The 19,775-nt window shown below is 39.4% G+C and overlaps 1 protein-coding gene across 1 annotated transcript; it reads right to left on the bottom strand.

The window, feature by feature from the left end:
* Positions 1-213: 213 nt before the first annotated feature.
* On the bottom strand, positions 214-18,997 carry ugt8 (UDP glycosyltransferase 8). The gene is made up of 6 exons (XM_069166876.1): positions 18,817-18,997; positions 12,941-13,773; positions 8,822-8,964; positions 5,017-5,093; positions 3,812-4,031; positions 214-3,579 (listed from the first exon to the last, which is right to left on the bottom strand). Exons 2-6 carry the CDS (start codon positions 13,769-13,771, stop codon positions 3,201-3,203), a joined length of 1,650 nt encoding a protein of 549 aa, XP_069022977.1. The 5' UTR covers positions 13,772-13,773; positions 18,817-18,997; the 3' UTR covers positions 214-3,200.
* Between the last annotated feature and the right edge of the window lie 778 nt (positions 18,998-19,775).

Here is a 19,775-nt window from a genome sequence, read left to right on the forward strand (position 1 = left end):
CAGTACTGTTGTGCTTTAATACTGAGAACGTGCAATACTGAGAACGTGCAATACACCCAACTGTCAGTTAGGAGAAGCAAAATATGTTGAATGAATAGACAAGAATTTACAGTTAAACCTTTTTTTCTCTAATGTTTCTTAACTGTTTAATTTCCTTCTAAAGGTAACACAATATACCAAAGCTAATTTATGAGAAAATAAAAGTTTCAAACATTTCTGCAAACAAAATATGCAATTTTTATTCAGCATTAGTATTTTGTTTACATTCTATTTACAACATAGACACACATGAGAGAAAAAGTGAGGGCTTGAGGTCATTTTAAAATTAAAAGTAAAATAAAATGTAAATAAATTCAGTGTGCAAAGTTAATATGTATGTGGAAGGAGTAGGACAAGACAAGAATACAAAGACAACAGAATACACCAGGAAGTAATGAGAAAGACAAGGAGGTGGACAAAAGGAACAAGCGAGTGCACCGTTGAAGACAGGACAAGAATTCAAGCCGATGAAATGCAAACGTCACAAGAACAGAGACATGTCAGACTGCAGAATATGTACAGACACATATGAAGGATGGGTATTTATCTATGTAGGCTATGACATTAATACTGGAAAAAAAAAAAAAAAAAAAGGAAAAAAATAATATATAGCTTCACTAACATTTTCTCTTCAGATCCTGTTCATAGCCTGTGTAGCACCCTGCAAGCCTACCTACAGTACCCACCAGCTGATGACGTTATGGATGATGATGATGATGATGATGATGATGATGATGATAGCGATGACGATTCAAGTATAATAGTCTGTTTTCAGCAGGGCTGTGTTGGGCTGTGCAAGTGTAACTGTAGCTCACAGAGAAAAGAAGATCATGAAGTTTCTCTCAGTTATTATGAAGGATTTGTGAACTTGTAGGTTGGATGTTAAATTCTAAACAACTTTGATTGGTTAAGTGAATATTTCTTCGGTTTGCTTTACATTTATATTGCTGTTTTTGCCTGCGTTTATGGCTTCATTTAGTAGGTAAACAATCTCTTTGCTATGATGCCAACATGCTATTACAATTTGCAGCTCTTAAAAAGTAGATGTCTGGTACATGCTGCAAAAACAATGGGAGAAAATACAGTACATGTGGCATGGTGGTTTGATGAATCATCAATCATCTGGAGGTCTCATGTTCATGAGATTTTGATGTCCCATGACCACGAGCATCTGCCCTTCTGAAATATCCATTAACACGATACTCAACCCCCACAAACTCTAAAGATACTCCAGCTTGCCTTGCACTTTGATCTCACTGACGGGGCTTTAAGAAAAGAGAATTTCACTGCAGGGATCAGTGTCTGTTTGACACATTATTATTCATTGTAAAAGTAGCGGGATTCACCTTCATTGTCGAAACTATGGCATTCTTTCCCTCTTCTTGTACCCATCCTCTATCTGCATTTAAAATGTACAGACAGCTTAATTCTCGCAAAGAAACAAAAGGAGCATAATGATGATATAGACGCCACAGAAGGCAACAGTCTCTTTGAAAGAAAAGAACAGAAATAATCCTTTGCTTATTTTTCAACATTTATGTGACGTAATTTTAGATAACTAAATATGTTTACATGACTCTGTGGGTTAAGACATACTTCGTCTGCTTTGTTTCACCCATGCACTCAGTCTAACTCTTTATATTGATCTAAAACACTGAAACAACAACAAGCACATACAAATGTTTTTGAGCATACTGTGTATTTGCATCATAAAAAGTAACATACAGAATGTGAATCCTTCACTCAGAATTAATATAATTACCTAAGGCCTGCTTGGTTGATCTTCAACAGCAGAATCTACTTTCAGAAGTGAAGCATTGAGTGGAAGTTCCTACCTGAAGAGTAAAATTTAAAACTAGCATTTGAAACATGTTAAAATTAATACATTTATTAACAAATAAATCCTAGATGAATGATGTACAAAGTCAAGTGTAGCTCTGAAAATGGCAATCAAGCGATGACTCTTTACGCCGTAATAAATAGATAATAGATGCAGAATTAAGCTATGGGACTGACGAAGCAAGTAATCATAAATTAATAATGCTCTGACTCATCCCTGATCACCTGACTGGATGAGCTTGAGCACATTTCTGATCTGGCTCTGCCTATCCATAGTATCCTCAGTAGTTATCATCACGAGCCTATATATTTTTATATCAACATGATCACCTTTTCACACGGGTAAGCCAAACGGAGTTGAGTAGAGTTATTTTCTACCAAAACAAAAGTCAGTCAGGAGACAATGTGAATGCTGCACAGCTAAGTGCAGACACCAGTTGGCACTGCCATGTGAAAAGGGAAAATAGTGTGTTTTCACACTGATCAGTCTGAAGATCAGTTTGTACTGCGGATAATTTAAGTGCAGAGAGCACAGACCTGCGCATGCTTACAGTGACGGCTGCTGTCTTTTATTTTGTTTGTTTTATGAATATGAAGGACACTACGTTGTGCAGATGTCAGTTAAGAGTAGGGAGTGTACAGCTACCGTCATGCTGTCACACCACTGATAACATAAATAAATGAAAAATAGTTTAAAAAGGTCCATCATTAAAATCTATTGTACAGTAATAAATAGATTTATCCTTCATTTACAGTTAACCAGACACTTGAAGTTTTCAGTTAAAAACATTAAATCCGAAATATTTTATGTTTGTTTTCTTGTTTTGTTCTGAAGATGAGGGGTTGGCGCTCGTGATTTTCCCTCTTCATCATCCTTCCATTGGTAAGGAAGGGAGGAAGACAACGGCGAACATGCAGGAGAGAAGATGCACAGGTGAAACAATGTCCTCCAACGTGTCTTTACGTCATTCTCAAAGACTTTCCAAATTAGTGTTGTATTGCTGTAGCTGCTGTTAAGAGTTTTCATTAAATCTGCTTCATTGCACACATACACATACACATTCACCCACACCCACACACACACACACACGCACACACACACACACACACACACACAGATTTTGAGCACCCGATGCCTTGCTCTGTCCCCACACGATGCCTTGTGTATCCTCCTACAGCCTCTTGCTTGCTCTGAGTAGCAATTGCCTCTTGATGCAGACCTAAGAACAGCTTTCTTTTCAAGCTTTCATAAAAAACACTGAACCAAACTTAAAGAGTCCTTGGGTAAACCTCTTCCTTGTTCCTCTTTGCCATTCGAAACATTAATTAATCTTCTTCTCGTTTTTCAAGGAGCCATTGCGTTTGTGTTTCCCGTTGGCCACGCTCTCGCTATGGCAATGTCCATTGGCTATGTTGCCATCATCCCGGATGTTATCTCCTCTGCGTTGGTCCCCGACCTTCCCCCTCAGCAATCGTACAAAGCGCCGGAGGGCATAGCCTGTTAGAGCCAAGGCAACCCCTACAGTAACCATCACATCCAGCAGGAAGTACTGGTAAGGGGACACCTCGTACACAGCTGAGCGCAGGTGGTTGGCACCGTTGTGACGGAGGATATAGCTTATCCAATAGACGGCCCTGGTCACAGGATGGCCTGGCTGATCTTTGTGAATGTTGGACAGAAGACGTGCTTGCTGGCGGTATCTACACACAGCAAAGGAAACAAGGAGACACAACTCTCTGAGCAAGTTTTTCAGGCACAAACACATCAGAGTACAGCTGAATATGAAAAAGACGAACAGAAAAGGTAAATATTGTATGTGGACCATGAAGTCAGAGAGCAGTGATGCCATAATTGGTCACCAGATGGCACTGACAAATAATAACATGAACACAAAAAGTATTTGAGTGTGCATACAGCACAAACAAAACTTACTTGGTGTCTTCAATGATGCTGGACAGGGCTATGAAGAGGTCTTCCTCTGTCATGTATTTCCAGTGCAGCATGATACCCATACCTTTGGCTGACACACGAGTCATAGTGTCATAGTGGTCCCCGAACAAGGGCACACCAACTACCGGCACTCCATGATACATGGCCTCGTAGATGCTGTTCAAGCCGCCATGGCTCAGGAAGGCCCTTGTGTTAGCGTGGCCTGGGTGACACGAATGTTAGGTGTTATAGTGTGTTCATTAGTCATTTTTGACAGGGCACTTTTGCTGGGTTAGTTTTTCTAGATTATTTACAGTTTATATGGTAGATCCCACAAACTGCTGCACCCAAATCAGTTCTTTCTGTTGCGCACCATTTCATGAAAGTATGTATCATTTAAACAGAAAAATGATCACAATATCTTAGTGTCTCTATGAAGAAATGCATTTCACTGCTAAGTCCTTCTTATGTTTTTACACATTTTAACAATTAAAAAAGGTGTAGTTCACCGAAAACGGTCAAATGTAATTGTCCTCCATTAGGTGTCATATATTCATCTGCATAGGCTCTCAGTGATTATTTTGAATCTTGCTAGTTTGTTTTTTGGTGTTTAATGAATGAACTGTTTTTGAGAAGGCCACAACAGCGTCAGACGAAAGAAAGAAGTTGTATTGTTTTGTTTTGAACTGTCCCTTTAAAAGCTTCTCTCTGACCTTGCATAAAGTCAGATAGGCAGAACAATTCAGTACATGCAATCTTACCTCACCAAAGTGCCATCAAAATGTCACACTATCGCAGAGTACAATGCTAGCAGTCAATATCTGAATGTTGTTGCATAGTCCTCATTCCTGACAGACACAATGTGGCTTACACAATCCCATTCTACCCACTACTGTGGTTAATAAGTAGGTATGGTAGGAACTCGTGCCTTACAAATTCTAGTCACACTCAGTCGGAAACTCTTACAGAAAACCACCCAGGAACAGCTGTGTTAAAACATGCATTGAAGCAACAGTACAAAAAAAATCAGGTCCTTGAGAAGATGTTTTTCAGTAAAACATGTGGATTCATTTACATTGTCATAAAATACATTTCAGTTTTATTGTTACAGTGCTATATAACAAGAAATGTACTATTACTCTGAGTGTTGATAGGAGAACTAGATGAGGTACACATCACTGAGGGTGATGTCCTCCTAATGCACTCACCTAATAAGTCATTCTGAGGCATCCAATCAACAAGCTTAGTGTTGTTGCCAAGGTTACTGGGTGGAACACCAGAAAATCTAAGGATGGGGAAAAAACAAAAACAAAACAATGAAGGAAGAGCACAAACATTACATACATGGTTCATCTCAGTTTTGAGCAGAATATGTTGCCATCATAGTGTGCGAGGACCAAGAAAATCCGCATTTTTAGAGGTCAGAGGCTAGTCTGACATCTATTCCTCAAGTGTCATTCGTGCTAATTATGCAAGTAAAGTCTACACACGGCACTGATAACACCATGTGACACCATATGCAACCTTACCACATTGCTGGCTGGCTGAATGCACAATCAGCATGTTCTATGGGCCGAACAAGCAATCATAAAGATTTTAATGGTTCAGATAAATTCCAATTTAGTCCTATGTTAACTTAGATTAATTAACTTAAAATTATTCAATTGTGCGTCTCCTCAAAACTTTTCAGATGTTATCGGACCAAATTAATGAAATTCTGATCTGTGGCGCTTAAAACAATTTCTCATTTTATAACTGCAACAGTAGTAAAATATTGCGCTACAGCAGGACCTATAAGCAGGTTTTCGACAGAAAGGGCAAACAAAAGTTCAGTGCAGCAGGTTTTAAGTCTACTTGACTTAATGTATGTTCACAATCACCCTTTTATTCACTCATTCACTGTTCCCAATATAAATTGACCCTCCCAAATAAATCACTCAATAGTGAGCAGTAAGTTGAGATTTTGGAAACTGAAACACTGAAAGCTGCTGCTTTTATAAATGCAAAAGTTGTATGTTGCTATTTTGTCACTGAACAGCAGCTAAATGCTATTGTTCAGAAAATGTCAAAAATTTCAGTTTTCTAGTCACTATTGAGTGGTCATTATGTCGGGTGTAATAGGTAGGTAAGTAGGTATTTACTTTATTAATCCCCGAGGGGAAATTTTTAATGAATGCATGAACAAGAGGGGGATTTTCGACAGCCACCATTTTTTGTCAAACAAATATTGACAAGAATTTTTCTCAACTCAACATAAACTAGTTGGAGCATTATCTGTATGTAATTTTTTTTAATATCAGTTATTTTGTGATTATTGATTTGTTAAAGGAATGCTTTAAGAATGCTAAAGGAATGCTTTAACAAATACTGACGATATGATATTTCACTTTCTTACAGTGAGAAGACCAGCACCACTCTCATTTCAATGTCTGTACAGAGAACATGAATCTACATCCAACAGCTGGCTGGCGTAGCTTAGCACACAGAGTGGAAGCAGTGGGTGACAAAATATTTTACCAGAATCATCAAAAGTGTACTAATTAACTCATAATATCGAATTGTTTGTACAAAAGGGGACTTTCTACACCGGCCATAAAACTCTGCTCACATGAGCATGAGTAAACATGAACCCAGCTAAGTCAAGTTAAGTTAATAGTATATTTACAGTAAAGTAAAGTAAAGTTTGGGGACACAGTGGATGTGCAGTACATACAGGTACTAGGGGGTCAGGGCAAGATTGACTTACATAAACAAATATTATTGTTTAATAATGATTTTTTTTTTTTTTAAATCTACCTATCAAGCACACTGATAAACACATTCTATCTAATTTGTTAAATTGTTTGACCAGGTACTGGTTACTTGGGAACCTCATAGTCTCCTAAAGACTCCACGAAGTTACTACTAAGAAAGCAGTGCCAAACTGTTCCTTTAATTCAGTATGATCTTCACCTACGATTTCTATATTGTTAACCAAGCTAGGATTTACACTAGCTTCCTGAAGCTAAGGTATTGCTCATGCATTGCTGATGAAACTTCATGTGTTGTTGGACCGTTGTATTTAACACATTTTTAAAAAGTTTATTTTTTTGTGGACTCTTTGTATTTTTACATAATTAATACTAAATGCTTTATGCAACTTCATGTTTTCCTTGTCGATACTTAATTTCCTTTTGACATGAGACACAATCTTAGCAATGTGACAAATAAATAATTTTTATGAGATAATATTATTTTTCAATAAGTTTCATCTAACTATTATCTATGGTACCTCTTCTTTTTATCATTAGTAATCATTTTTATTGAGACATCTGACTGTTTTCAGTTTCCCTTTTGCTTCAAATCAAAACTTTAGATGCCAACTCCTGTTTTGAACCTGGACTGGAAGATTTTTTTTTTGTTTGCTGCGAAGCTGTGCACCTTCTGTACATGCATAATGAATATATACTGTATGTGATATACTGTATGTATACTGTGTAGATGAGCTAATGTATGTACAGAAGGATATATGTTTCAACAAAGTCAAGCAACTGCATGATGCAGACAAACAAATAGAAAGTTGATCTCTTTTTTTCGAAACAAATGTAAAAGGCAGAAGGGCTTTGCCTGCTCACTCATGACCATTGAGGTTTCAAACATTTGCCTTATAGTGGGTATGGGGATTTTGTACCGTATTATATGCATGTTTGCTGGTGTCTGTAGTTGCGTGTGTGGAAGCATTTCCACATACAATGCTATATTACGACCCCCATCTGTCCATCTCTGTCTGCTTCCCTCCCCAACTCAAACTCTTTCATCTCTCTTTCTCTCATGAACAAAGCACCAATTCACTGTCCTGACTACCAAAGCCTACATTCATGGAGCCAATTATCAAAGACACGATTCATTTGGCTTCAGCCTTGTCCTTCTCATCAGCCCTCTTCCTTTTCTATCCTCTTAGTTCAGAAAGGCCACTGAAAGCCACATTACCATACAATGTCACACACAAATTGTCAGGGCTTAAAAGAAGCTTCTGCCTATAGCTACAAGTTTCCGGTCATTGTTTCACTTCACCTGTACACCTGGTCAGATACCCACATGTGAAGCTCGATTGTCTGACATCTTGCCATGAAAATTCTGATGTGTCCCCATTTCACATTTAGTGGCATCTTGTTGTGACAAAACATTTGATTCTTAAGAACATAGTAATGTGTTTAATTTTCATTTTCATTCATCAACATTAGCTGCTCAGGTCATAGTCGGCGCAGTGTTGCTATGGAACAGTGTAAATTATTATAAAAAGATTAGACTTCAATAACACCTGTCACTCTCATGAGGAAAGCACACACATTTTAAATTTAAACTCTTCAAAAGGACCGCTCGCTATTGATCCATTCTGTGCAAATTAACGTTTTCATTTACACGCTGTGGTGCATCATCGTCAGTGATGAACCCAGTGTCACAAAGCATTTTAGGGCCGGCCACACAGCATGGCCACGTAGGTATTTGTCTTCATGTTTATAAGTGGAATGCAAATATTTAATTTAAAAACACTATATTTAACAGCACAAACATTTTTAGATTAATCTCTAATAATTTGTGACATTGACAAATTAAATAAAATACAATGGTATTTTTACCATACAAAAGTGAAGTCATGGTCATTAGCTTCTGTTTTGAGTTCTTCAGAGGCTAGAACAAAGTCTCTTGAGTTCTAGGATCCACTTCTCCATTCTGCTTGATCAGCCAGATGACCTCAAATAACACCCTAAAGCAAACGTAATGCAGGGATGGACTCTGACCTCAAGAGACATCCTGTCCCAAATAAACAATGTGGCACCCTTATTTTACAATGTGGTGCTGATTATGAAGGTCCACATAATAAACTTTAGAAAGTTCAAAAAACACATGAGTGTAAATACTAAGTCGTATGACAGTCAGAGACCCATGAGGCTAACTACATCAAAAAGTCCTGCTCACATCTGTCATGATGACATCTGTGCATGAGTGACAGTGAGAGAGCTGATCGTTTACCTCCAGATGACTCGCTGGGGAAGCCTGGCGAGGGCTCCGGCCAGTTTGTGAGCTATGTCATGGGAAAGGTATTTGACTCCAGCTCCAAATGACACAACCACAAAGCCATGGTGCGCTGTGTCGTTCACCCATTCCTCAAAATCCTGTGGGAATATGAAAAGCAGACAGCAACAGCTTTAAAATACATCTCATAGAGTCAGTATACCTGTGAAAGATTATTTATAATAATACTATTCTACACCACAATGCAAAGTTTGTGACTGAGCTGTATTTTCACTTTTGAATTCCTTAATATGTTAATTATGTTATTTTTTTTTTTTTTTTTTTTTTTTTTTTTTTTTCCTTTTTTTACATGTATTGCACTCATACAAATGACCCACGCATAAACTTTCTTTCCATTTACAGTCACACCTACTTGATGATAAGGTTTATGGCAATGATCCTGTTTATTTTCGGATTTCTTATGATTTCCAGGTTTATGGATGAATGTGGGACAATGTCATAAAACCTACCCAGTACAGTAAACTAAAATATTTTTAATAATTTTAGAATAATGAAAAATAATGTTAGAACGCAGATAAACTGAGAAAATCTCAGAGAAAAACCAATAATATTACTAATATAACAACAATGATCTCTAATCATCTAATGCAGACTATGAGCTTAAATTCAAATCCATGATTTTTTAAATGCCAGAAAAATAAAAACAGAGCATCCATATTGCTCATTAATGAACATTGTTGATTGCTCACGAGTCACTAATTTTGTATCATTTTCACTGTAGTTGACCTTATTTCCCCCTGCTGTGTATGCAGTTCTTTGACACAGTAAGTTGTCCTTTTAATATGACAAACTACAATCCATCCATCCATCCATCCATCCATTATCTATACCCGCTTTAACCTGAACAGGGTCAAGGGGGGGGGGGGGGGCTGGAGCCTATCCCGGCACACTTAGGGTGAAGGCAGAGTACACCCTGGACAGATCGCCAGTCCATCACAGGGCCACATAGAGACAGACGGAAACAAAGACCATTCACCCTCTCATTCACACCTAAGGGCAATTTCTAGAACCATCAATTAACCTGAGGTGCATGTTTTTGGATGGTGGGAGGAAGCCGGAGCACCCGGAGAGAACCCACGCAGGCGCAGGGAGAACAATCCTTTTTTTAAAATGATTTATTCTTCAGTAAAAGTCACATCCATATTTGTTTTATGAAATTTACCTGAGATCTGCTTTCCTAAGAGATCAGCACATGAAATTCAATTCCAAACTTTATGATTATATGATGCCATTGAGAAGGTGGAGTGATATTTCTACTGGTGAGCAGGGTGGGATGTTATGCTGATTAGAGCACGTTCCAAATGTTCAGCTACCTGTTGTGTAACTATCCATGTATCATAAAACTCTCATAAAGGGATATTTCACCTAACTGACAACAATCAATAGATCACCTTTTATGTTATAAAATCCTGCAGACAGCTTTGCTTTTAAGTGTCCTGTTGTGTTTTTATATATCTAAGATTAGATACGATATCCAAGATTTGTTCTGCAACCTCAAGGTAAAAGGAATTTCTTTTGTTCTAAGAAAACTCACCAGTGGCATGTCTCTAATGTCAGAGGTAGTTTAGGTAAACAGACAGTGGCTTATATTTAAACCCTTTAGTGCTAAGTCAAAGCTCCAAGCCATCTTTGCTATTTGGATTATGACGAGCACATCATTTGCAAATATGCAACCGGCCAATACAGTAATGTGTCTGTGAGGTGAACGCAGGTTATCTCATTACCTTCGATGACATCATATCCTTAACAAAGTTGGGTTACAATACAGAAGAGTTCAAAAGAAAACAGAAACTATCTCATAGAAAAAAGGCCCTGTGTCCTGTCTTAACTCCTGTTCCTTTATTCGTTGGTATCTAAATGTGCCGTAACATTTAAGATGTCACCACTCGAGTTAAAACAAAAGAATATTCTGGAGGCCTCAAATGAGTTATCCTTATTACCTGGCACAGGAAGCAACAGGAGAATGCTGGGTGGTAACACAGGCTGCCATGACCGCATAACAAAATGCTGCTGGTTTGGTAGATATAAGGAAGACGTCACACCAAAGAAAAGTTTATACTTCTATTTTGCAGAACAGGAGTGTTCTGTGTTTTGATGTGTGCATTCAGGAAGTCAACAGTGTGTTGTATAGTAAAATATGTGTGTGAAAACATCAATGAGGACGCACTGACTAACAGTGGCTGATGACTAATCAGGCAGCAGCCATGTTGGAGTGACAGGAGTGCAGGACAAGTAGCGGGAGGGAGGCTAATGGTCCAGCTGCAGCAGCTAAGGTCGGCCCTGGCACGGAGCAACCTCACGGGCACAGTGGGCTCTGTGTCCCAGCAGCACAGCCCGACTGTCCCTACAACGCAGCCTTAGTGACCCCATAAAAGAGTCTTAGTGTCCCCAGAGTTTTGCCCAGAACAATGGCCTCGTTCTCCCTCCACTTCCATTATAACTCCCTCCACACGACACAACACAATGCTCCCTATTGGCTAGAGAGGCATTCCTAAAACCCCCCGCAGCAGATACCGACGGCCCGCGCTCTGTGTCCAAACGCTGGACTAACCCCCGTCACTACCCGCCTCCTTTGCGCTCCATGACTCCACTCCCTCTCTGCTCAAAATCTACCATGTCCATTCAACCCAAACCCATCCTCACCCCTGCCTCGTCCATAAAGGTTGGCTTTGTAGCACGATGTGATAAGATATACCAAGTGATAAAATAAACAATGGGGACCAGCAGCAGTAGATGCAAAAAGTACTGAAAGTCACACTGTATAGGCAGCAAGGAGGAATAAATATAAGGTGATGAGGAAGCAGAGACATGCTAATGAACCGAGGCATGTGAACTGTTAATGAGATTCAACATACATGTTGCAGCCAAGCCTTTAGGAATGTGACAAGTGGCGGAGGTGAGGATGTCATGCTTTTTGTGAAAACACAACACTAAAATTAATTTATCCAAATCAAAATGAGACATTTTAAAACATCACCATGGACTGTGGGACACTGGAACAGGCATTTGTCACTATTTTCTCACAATTTTACAACAAATAACTGATCAATTGAGAATACAGTGATTTGATTAATCAATAAAGAGCACTTTTGGCAAAGATTAATTCTTTGATGGCAGCCTTTGAATGTTTAGAAGGACCTGTGAAAAGAGGTCTGTAATTATTAAGTATCTGCGCTGACAGATACTTAATAATTACGTGCTTTTAAGTGCTGTTGAATGATAATCTTGTATCTCCACAAACACCAGCTATTTGAATGTTTTAACCGCAGTTTGTTTATTTGGCAGAAAATGAAAAGATTTAAGTAAAAGAATGAAACCTTTATATTAAACCTTCTGACATCCTTTCGGCTGCACACACAGAACACACACATGCTGAGAAAGGCAAAGGCGGCAATATCCATCTGTTGCAAATGGTCTAATGAAAAGAAAAATGTGAGAGAAAAAAAATATAAGTGCTTGTTCCATATATGAACACAGAAAGGATGAATTTCTCCCAAGTCAGTACAGCGCCTGGGGGACAATATGGTTCTCCATCCTGCCCGTGAAACCAGACATTTGCATAATACTATATAGTCAAACTCTGTTGATATGAATTAGCCATCGTGTTACAGTGCTTCTGTCACAGCTTCTGTTAGATTGGTATGTAGACACCATTGTGAAATTTTGATTTTAGTACAGTGGATCTAGAAATTAGAAAATCCATGTCATACACAAGGACACTGACTTAGAAGTGGGGTTAAGAAATATGACAATGTACAGTATAGTCAATGGTGTGAGATGACAGATGAAAATATGTGACCATCAGGGATTTTTCCACATGGTTTACATAATCACATCTGCGGGTATATTAGGTAATTTCAGTATCAGGAATAATTTATGACTAGAAGGATTTCTGAATGGATGTGATCAGTAACCTTCAAGTGTCAGATATTTAATTTGCTGCCAAACACAGATTGCATAAACCCTCTTGTGTATAACGCTACACTACCACCACAAAACATCTGTTTACTGCCTCATCCTGTGCTTGTCGGCTGCGATATCTCTCTCGGTACTGACCTGTGGCAGAGGGTTGGGGGCCTTCGTGAGGATGCCTCCTATGTACACCACATGTGGAAGGGTGGGCCTGGGGAACTCCAGAGCCATGTCAGTGCATAGCATCCACAGCCGGCTGCCCTGCACCAGGTCAGCCATGGCCACTTGAGGCTTTACTCCATGTTTCTTCATAATCCGGTCATACTTGGGTAATGCAATGTAATGGACTCCAAAGCGTTGCACCAGGTAAACAGCAGTGTTTGCGATCCTCTGCATTAGGGACATGCGGTCTGTCAGCAATGAGTTGAATTCAGGTACATATGATAACGGCGCGGGGGCTCCGACCTCTGCAGGGTACCACAGGCCTGTGCTGAACACAGCGTATTGCACACCCAGGATGTGAGCGATCACAAAACCACACATTTCATTAGGGTCCACTAGCAGCAGGTCGAACTTGGCCTCTTTCAGGCGGTTCATTACTTCAACGCTGCCAACAACAGCATCACAGTTCTGAGAGTAGTGGTCAAGAATATCAAAGAGTTCCAGAAATGTCAGGCGGCCTGAGAAGATGTTGGTGACTTTAGATTGGAGGAAATTGTCAGCCGTGCTGCTGTTAAAGATCCCTGGGTAGCGCTGTAGATGGAAGTGAGAAGAAGGCGGGACCTCACGACCCTCTGAAACTAAAAAGTGGGTCTCATGGCCCTCCTGGTGAAGAGCTGTGGCCAGCGTCTTGAAGATGTAGAGGTGTGATTCAAACATAATGGGCGGGACCACAATCACTTTTGCGGCCCATGTTGTACTGGGACTTCGGCTGAGGAGACCGAGGAGGAGCAGTAGTGATGAAGGTAGTAGCATGGCTGAAATGATTATAAAAAAAAATGGCCAATGTTAGAAATGTATGACATCGAAATGAAAGCACAGGACAGACTTCCAAATGAAATGTCATATTACAGATATTAATCACTGTGGCTCCACAGGCACAGAAATAACTTTGTTGGTCAGACAAATAGAACATATATTATACCAGTCCCTTATGGATTTTGCTTACTGCTTCATTTTGCAGCAGCTTTTCCCAAAATTTTTGGAGTTGGTGTGATTTCCTTTTTTTTTTGTTTTTGTTTTTTATCGTGGAAGTTATAATTTTTTCACTACGACCAAATAAAGAGTCGCATGTAATCACTTCCCATGATAACAGGCATACTGTACGTCACAGAAATAGCTGGACATTTTTGAGGTCTCATGTTTTTATTTTCTGAATTTAAACGAGGTGACGTTTTTATTGCTGAAGCAATTTTTCTTAAGGATTACTTTGTGCCTGTATGCCTTCAGCAGAGCTTTTGTTGAGTATTATTATCATAGAACAATCACAGGAATTTCTGCAAGCTCCTGCAGACATTGCGGATATCGATTTAATTTGCATTAATTATTGCGATTGCAAGATCATGATTTCCAAAAGGGATTAATAATATGTACATAATTACACCCAAAACAATGAACGTCTTGCATTTCCGGGGATGAGCCTGACATAAAATGATAAGTCAGAAAGGTGCCCGGCCACCAAGAGAAAGAACAGCATATGAGAGGTGTCTGGTTTATGGTCTTTTTCTGCTCAAGGAATCTTAATCTGGCCAGCATCTTATTAGTCACCCAAGATACAGTGGCAACAGTCTCACATAATTAAAAATCCTATTGACCAACCATCAAACTTCAACTTTGGAAATTCATTGTAATGTTCCCTGACAGCAATTTAGTTTCAGTTCTAATGTTCATACATACTAAGCAATATTGAGAGAATCCAAGATCTTAGTATTTGTACAGTTACATGGTTTATCCTCAACAGTTCACCTCTTCCTTAATTGACCTCTAGTTTCTTTTGACGTGTTTCGATTCCAACCTTCTGTCCCTCATCACCCTGTGCACAACCGTCACTGACACGGTGTGGGTAGCACCAACGTCATTCTAAACCTTTCGGCCGCTCTATTCACCAACAAAGACACAGAGAACCATTATCATGACACCATGTCATAGCCTGTGCCCTATATGCCTACACTCTTTCTCTCTCTCTCTCTGACTTGGATTAATGATCAACACTGGAAACCTCTTTATGGACAGCGATCAATTACCCAGCTTTTTCTGATCTACAATGAGTAACCTGTGCCCTCCGTGTGCAGGATGTTTGACCTGAAGGCATATGCTGACATTTGGGGGAAAACGTATAAAATAGACTACATGAGCAACAATGAATTAGTGGCTTTGGATGCAGGAGCACTCAACAAGGCCATGGCCAAAACATGACAACGTAACACAAAGTTGCTGCACATGAATTATTTCCTCACTTATTTTCATAATGTGTAGAGCCAACATCTTCTCATGGGCTCTTCTTTTAGAGCATTCGAGAAATTCCCCTCCTCAGATATTTCAACAACCTGTTCAGGGCCTACCCCGCCCGTCAATCAATGTACACTGTCCTGAATGAGGGGAAGTAAATGGTTATTTTTTCCTGTCAGCCCCACTAGATCATCTCTCGCATTACATTTTATCACTGGATAAATAAATATCCCTTGACTGCATTTCTATTGTGCTTGAATAAATATCGAATGACGTGGCCCTCGTCGTCTCTGCAGACCATCTCCTGATAGCCTCTGAGCAGCATTATAAAGTGCATCAGCCACCTGTTTGTTCACAGTATGCGGTTTTGTTTTTGGTGCAGCACTGTCCTCAGGATATCGTTACAAACACTTCTCAGCTCAGACTGTTGACGGTAACTATAGAAACCAGCTACTGTCTACTGAGGACTGCGATGCGTCATGACTTAGGTTACTAACAATGGAGTCTGGTTACACTGCTAACAGGGGCAGCTGAGGAAATCATCTGGATTAAGAAAAGTAAAGGATCTGAAATGATGGGAGGATCCGTGTGAAGACAAAGGGGACATGAACAAGGAACAAAAGCTAAAACGATAGCGGTATTTATTTCAAAGTTTGTGAAGAAAGCTTTTAATAGTGAGTAAAAAAAATGAACAGGTGAGAGCTGGTAGATATATCAATGTAATGTTGATACTGTTATATGATATTTATCAAACCAGCTAACATATCATGAAATAATACAAATGTGCACAGTTATGGCTGAGTATAATCTGCAATTCATGTTTTATTTAGATTGAACATCGTATTTATATTACTACGGATTTAAGTTAGAGTTAAATCCATTATATAAAATAGATATATACAAACTCCCACAGACCAGTGAGCTGTGCAAAATTGTTGCCAAGTTATCTTTTCTTTAGATTCAAAGCAAAACATGAGTGGAACTGAGAAAGAAAACAACACAATTGGCAGGTTTTGTGTAACAAATCCCAAAATGTAAATAGTTATGAACTTCTACCATAACGCTGTATTCGTCTTAACTTTATTAGCTGGTATTACAGCTTTCTGTTGTGTATTACAGAAAATCAAAGCATTTCCAGCTTCAGCATGAATAATTTTCACCCATTCAGTGACACAAGATGGTAATTATAAAGTGATTAACACTCTCTAATAACCTCATGTAGACTTAAGATTTTCTTGATTTAGCACAGCGGGAGGAGCAGCCTTGCCACAGTGGGGGTTCATTAGCTCAATGCACCCTGTTAAGAGGGGAGATGTGATGTCCAACAACTGATATTAAGTCAAACACAAGTCAGCCCAAGCTCTTTTCTTAGCCTCATATCTTTTAAGTGGAGCGAGATAAAGGAATCAAGGTGTGTTAGCTGCAAAAGATTCAAGGTTAGTAATACTTGAATTTTAAAAAATGAAAAAAAAAAAAAAAAAAAAAAAAAAACTGTAAACAGACAAATTGGCCTTCAGTCACAAGATCGAGTTAGCTTTGAAGTAATTTTGCAGAGTTCACTGGTGACTACAGACTGGAGACCGATGTGTAACTTGCCAAAAGCTGTGTAAGTGTGATGAAATCAAGAACTGGCATGAAATTTTTATCATATCACAGGTTGAACCTGATAATAACATTCCTGCACAGACTGCAGCAGGGCCGAGAGGCTGCATATCAATGTTGGCAACAAAGCAATACTCGGAAAAGTGAAAATGGACATGAAGTCTACAGAACATTAATGACAGTCACGTGATATCTGCATACTTTGAACCTTCAGAACAAAGGCGGCACCAGAGCACTTCACAGATAAGTTAAACCATAAGGTCAAGAGCCTTTAGGCCTCGAATTTTAGTGAAAACAAATTAAAGTGGGGAAAAAAAAACTTCCCATGCCAAAGCATGAGATGCTATTTATAATGGCAACATGTCTCTCTGCTTGCCCTTATCTCTTAAAATGTCATCAGCATTTGATAAAGCCAACATGTAAATATCTTCAGTGAAGATTAGTCTTCTCTGTCAACAGGCAAGAATAATATCATTGCACAACGGACTACAAGGCCTTCAGCATATGAGGATTTACTCATATGAAAGGTCGGTCTGTGGTGCTTTTCAATGTAACTACAGACCTGAGAGAAATCCAATCTTCTATTTACTCCTATACGCTCTTCTTGCTCACCTTGACACTTTTCCTGACATGTCATTGCTATCTTCCTCCACGCCACCACAAACATTTACCTCGAACTAACAGGTCGGACGGGCTTTGTCTTTTTCCGTCTTAATCGTTGTTACACCAAAATAAACAAATAAAGAACAGGGCAGAGACAATAAAGCAACAACGTCACTATCTCAGTAATATATCTTCCCGTGTAAGAAAGCACCTATGAATGTGAAGACTGGTTAGAGTGGTAAACAGAGATGTGGTGGTAACATAAAAAAAATAAAAAGTAAAAGCATTCATGCCTCAATACCCTCATATAAAACATTCAGCTCGAGGTAGTAACATTTCTTTGTGATGACATTTGTTATGACAGTGAGATTGACAACCTTAATACCCGAGTACACACTTTCTTAGATATGGCAGGCTGCCTCAGTCTCGCTTGGTTTATCCTTTTATACCTTCTGAAAAGAGGTTAGCTTTGGGTAAAGGCACACCGCATGACACAAAGACAGTCGGAGTGTTGGAGCAAAACTACAAAGAATTCCTGGAGGATGAAGTTAATCACAATCAACATCCAAGTCAGATTGATGCTGACATGTTTGGCAGTGAGTTGTGTATCCTAAAGCAAGGCTGACCTACTGACCTCCGGCCTGCACATTCAAAGTTTGGTTTTCTTTTTTGAAAAACATTGCTTTGTGGCGGTGCAACGATGGTTGGCCGAACAGGTGCCCTGGTGTTGGTACTCTCATTAGGAAAAAAATAAATAAAGAGAGACACTTCAAATAGGATTTAAAATCCCTGGCTTTCAGGTCATGAAGGACATTAGAGGTGTGCAATTCATTTGTGACCTCCCAACAGCTGTAATGGAAATATAAAGTGTTGCATACAAGTTTAATGCCAGTAAAAAAAAAACATCCAGGAAAATGTCTCTGGATTAGTCATGGATGGAAAAGGTCAAACAAAGGATACTGCTGTGGAGAAATAGCCTGTCAAAGTAAGTTCAAACAAAACATATAAAAGCCACAGCAAATAAAATAATACCAGAGTCAATCCACCTTTGAATTTACAAATGAATGGTTTCCTAATCTATCATGTAGACTGTGTAAAATTCACAGAGGGCGAAAACCCAACAAAGCAGCCCTGCCACACCTGCGTGTCGGCGGACTGCTCGACTGTCCGAGCTGAGCAGACAGTAACAACAGCCAAACGGCACGGAAAAGTTCGCCGCATTCAATCTCGACATGATCAACTTATTTCACAAAACTATATACGTAAAAGAGAAGCACCGAAACGCGCAGTTCAGTGGAGGGAACCAGTCTGAGGTTACGTTACACCTGTTGTGTGACACGCACTTATTTCGCCTGTGTTGGCCTTACCTTGAGACTTCAATGCAGCTCAGGAAAAAAAAAAAAGAGAGATGAAACTGCAGTAAAGCTAGTCCTGATTATGAGCCGGGGACACAGAACACAAACTGTGGTCGGGACTTTGGGGAGGGGGGGGAAAAAATGCCCGCAAAGTAAAAAAAAAAAAATGTGTCCAAGACAGTTGAAGACGCGCGGATGGAGCATTAATCTCGCAGTCCCTATCACAGGGGAGGAGAGGGGGGGGGCGGGAGGGGGGGGGCGGGACTAACCGTGCTTCAAGATGGAGAGAAAGGGAGTGTCGGAAAGGGGGAAAGCTGGCCGTGAGTGGCTGTTAAGTTAAAGCAAATTAAGGGTGGGGGTGTTACATACAGGTAGCCTACTTCTGGGCCTGTGTTGCAGGTGACTCCACCTGTGTTGATGCTGTCAATTTTGGAAAGAGTGTGGCTGTCACAGGTTTAGAGTGATAAAGAGGGCCAACTACTGCTTTCATTATCCGACAGCAGCCCTATTCCTGGAATTAAATTGAGTGTTGATCATTATGAAATGAGGCAGAATCCATTTTTATTTACTATTTATATTTACTTGAGCTTGTATTGAGTTGATATTATACAGAATAATGTCGAAAATCAGATATTATGGTACCATTTTCTGAGTTAACCAATCAAAGGTACATCAAAAGTTTTAAGACCGCAGTGTAAAAAAAATACTGGTAAAAGTAAAGGCCCTGCATGAAACATCTTACTAAAGTAAAAGTACATTGTATTAGAAGCAAAATATATTCCGTATCTAAGTAAGTATTAACGTTGTGCTTGTGACTAATATTTTATTATGCATGACATCATGAGATGATTAATACTGAAGCATCAGTGTGTCAGTAGGAGGCAGAGTCAGTTTGAACTACTTTATATCCTGTTTTATGGGAACACATGTCAGCTGACAAATGTGAGGGATAGTCAGATACTGGGAGAGAA

Source organism: Embiotoca jacksoni, unplaced genomic scaffold (assembly GCF_022577435.1).
Source record: "Embiotoca jacksoni isolate LCO1_2020_lvr unplaced genomic scaffold, fEmbJac1.0.p SCAF_4, whole genome shotgun sequence".
NCBI lineage: Eukaryota > Metazoa > Chordata > Actinopteri > Embiotocidae > Embiotoca > Embiotoca jacksoni.

Bases quoted from the DNA above. Each gene is read 5' to 3' on its own strand.
- ugt8 (XM_069166876.1), bottom strand. From the start codon at position 13,771: ATGCTACTACCTTCATCACTACTGCTCCTCCTCGGTCTCCTCAGCCGA. The intron at 5,094-8,821 runs GTAAACGATCAG...CCCCATCCTTAG, and splicing joins CCCCAGCGAGTCATCTGGAG to ATTTTCTGGTGTTCCACCCA. The intron at 4,032-5,016 runs GTGAGTGCATTA...CGTGTCACCCAG, and splicing joins GCCTCAGAATGACTTATTAG to GCCACGCTAACACAAGGGCC.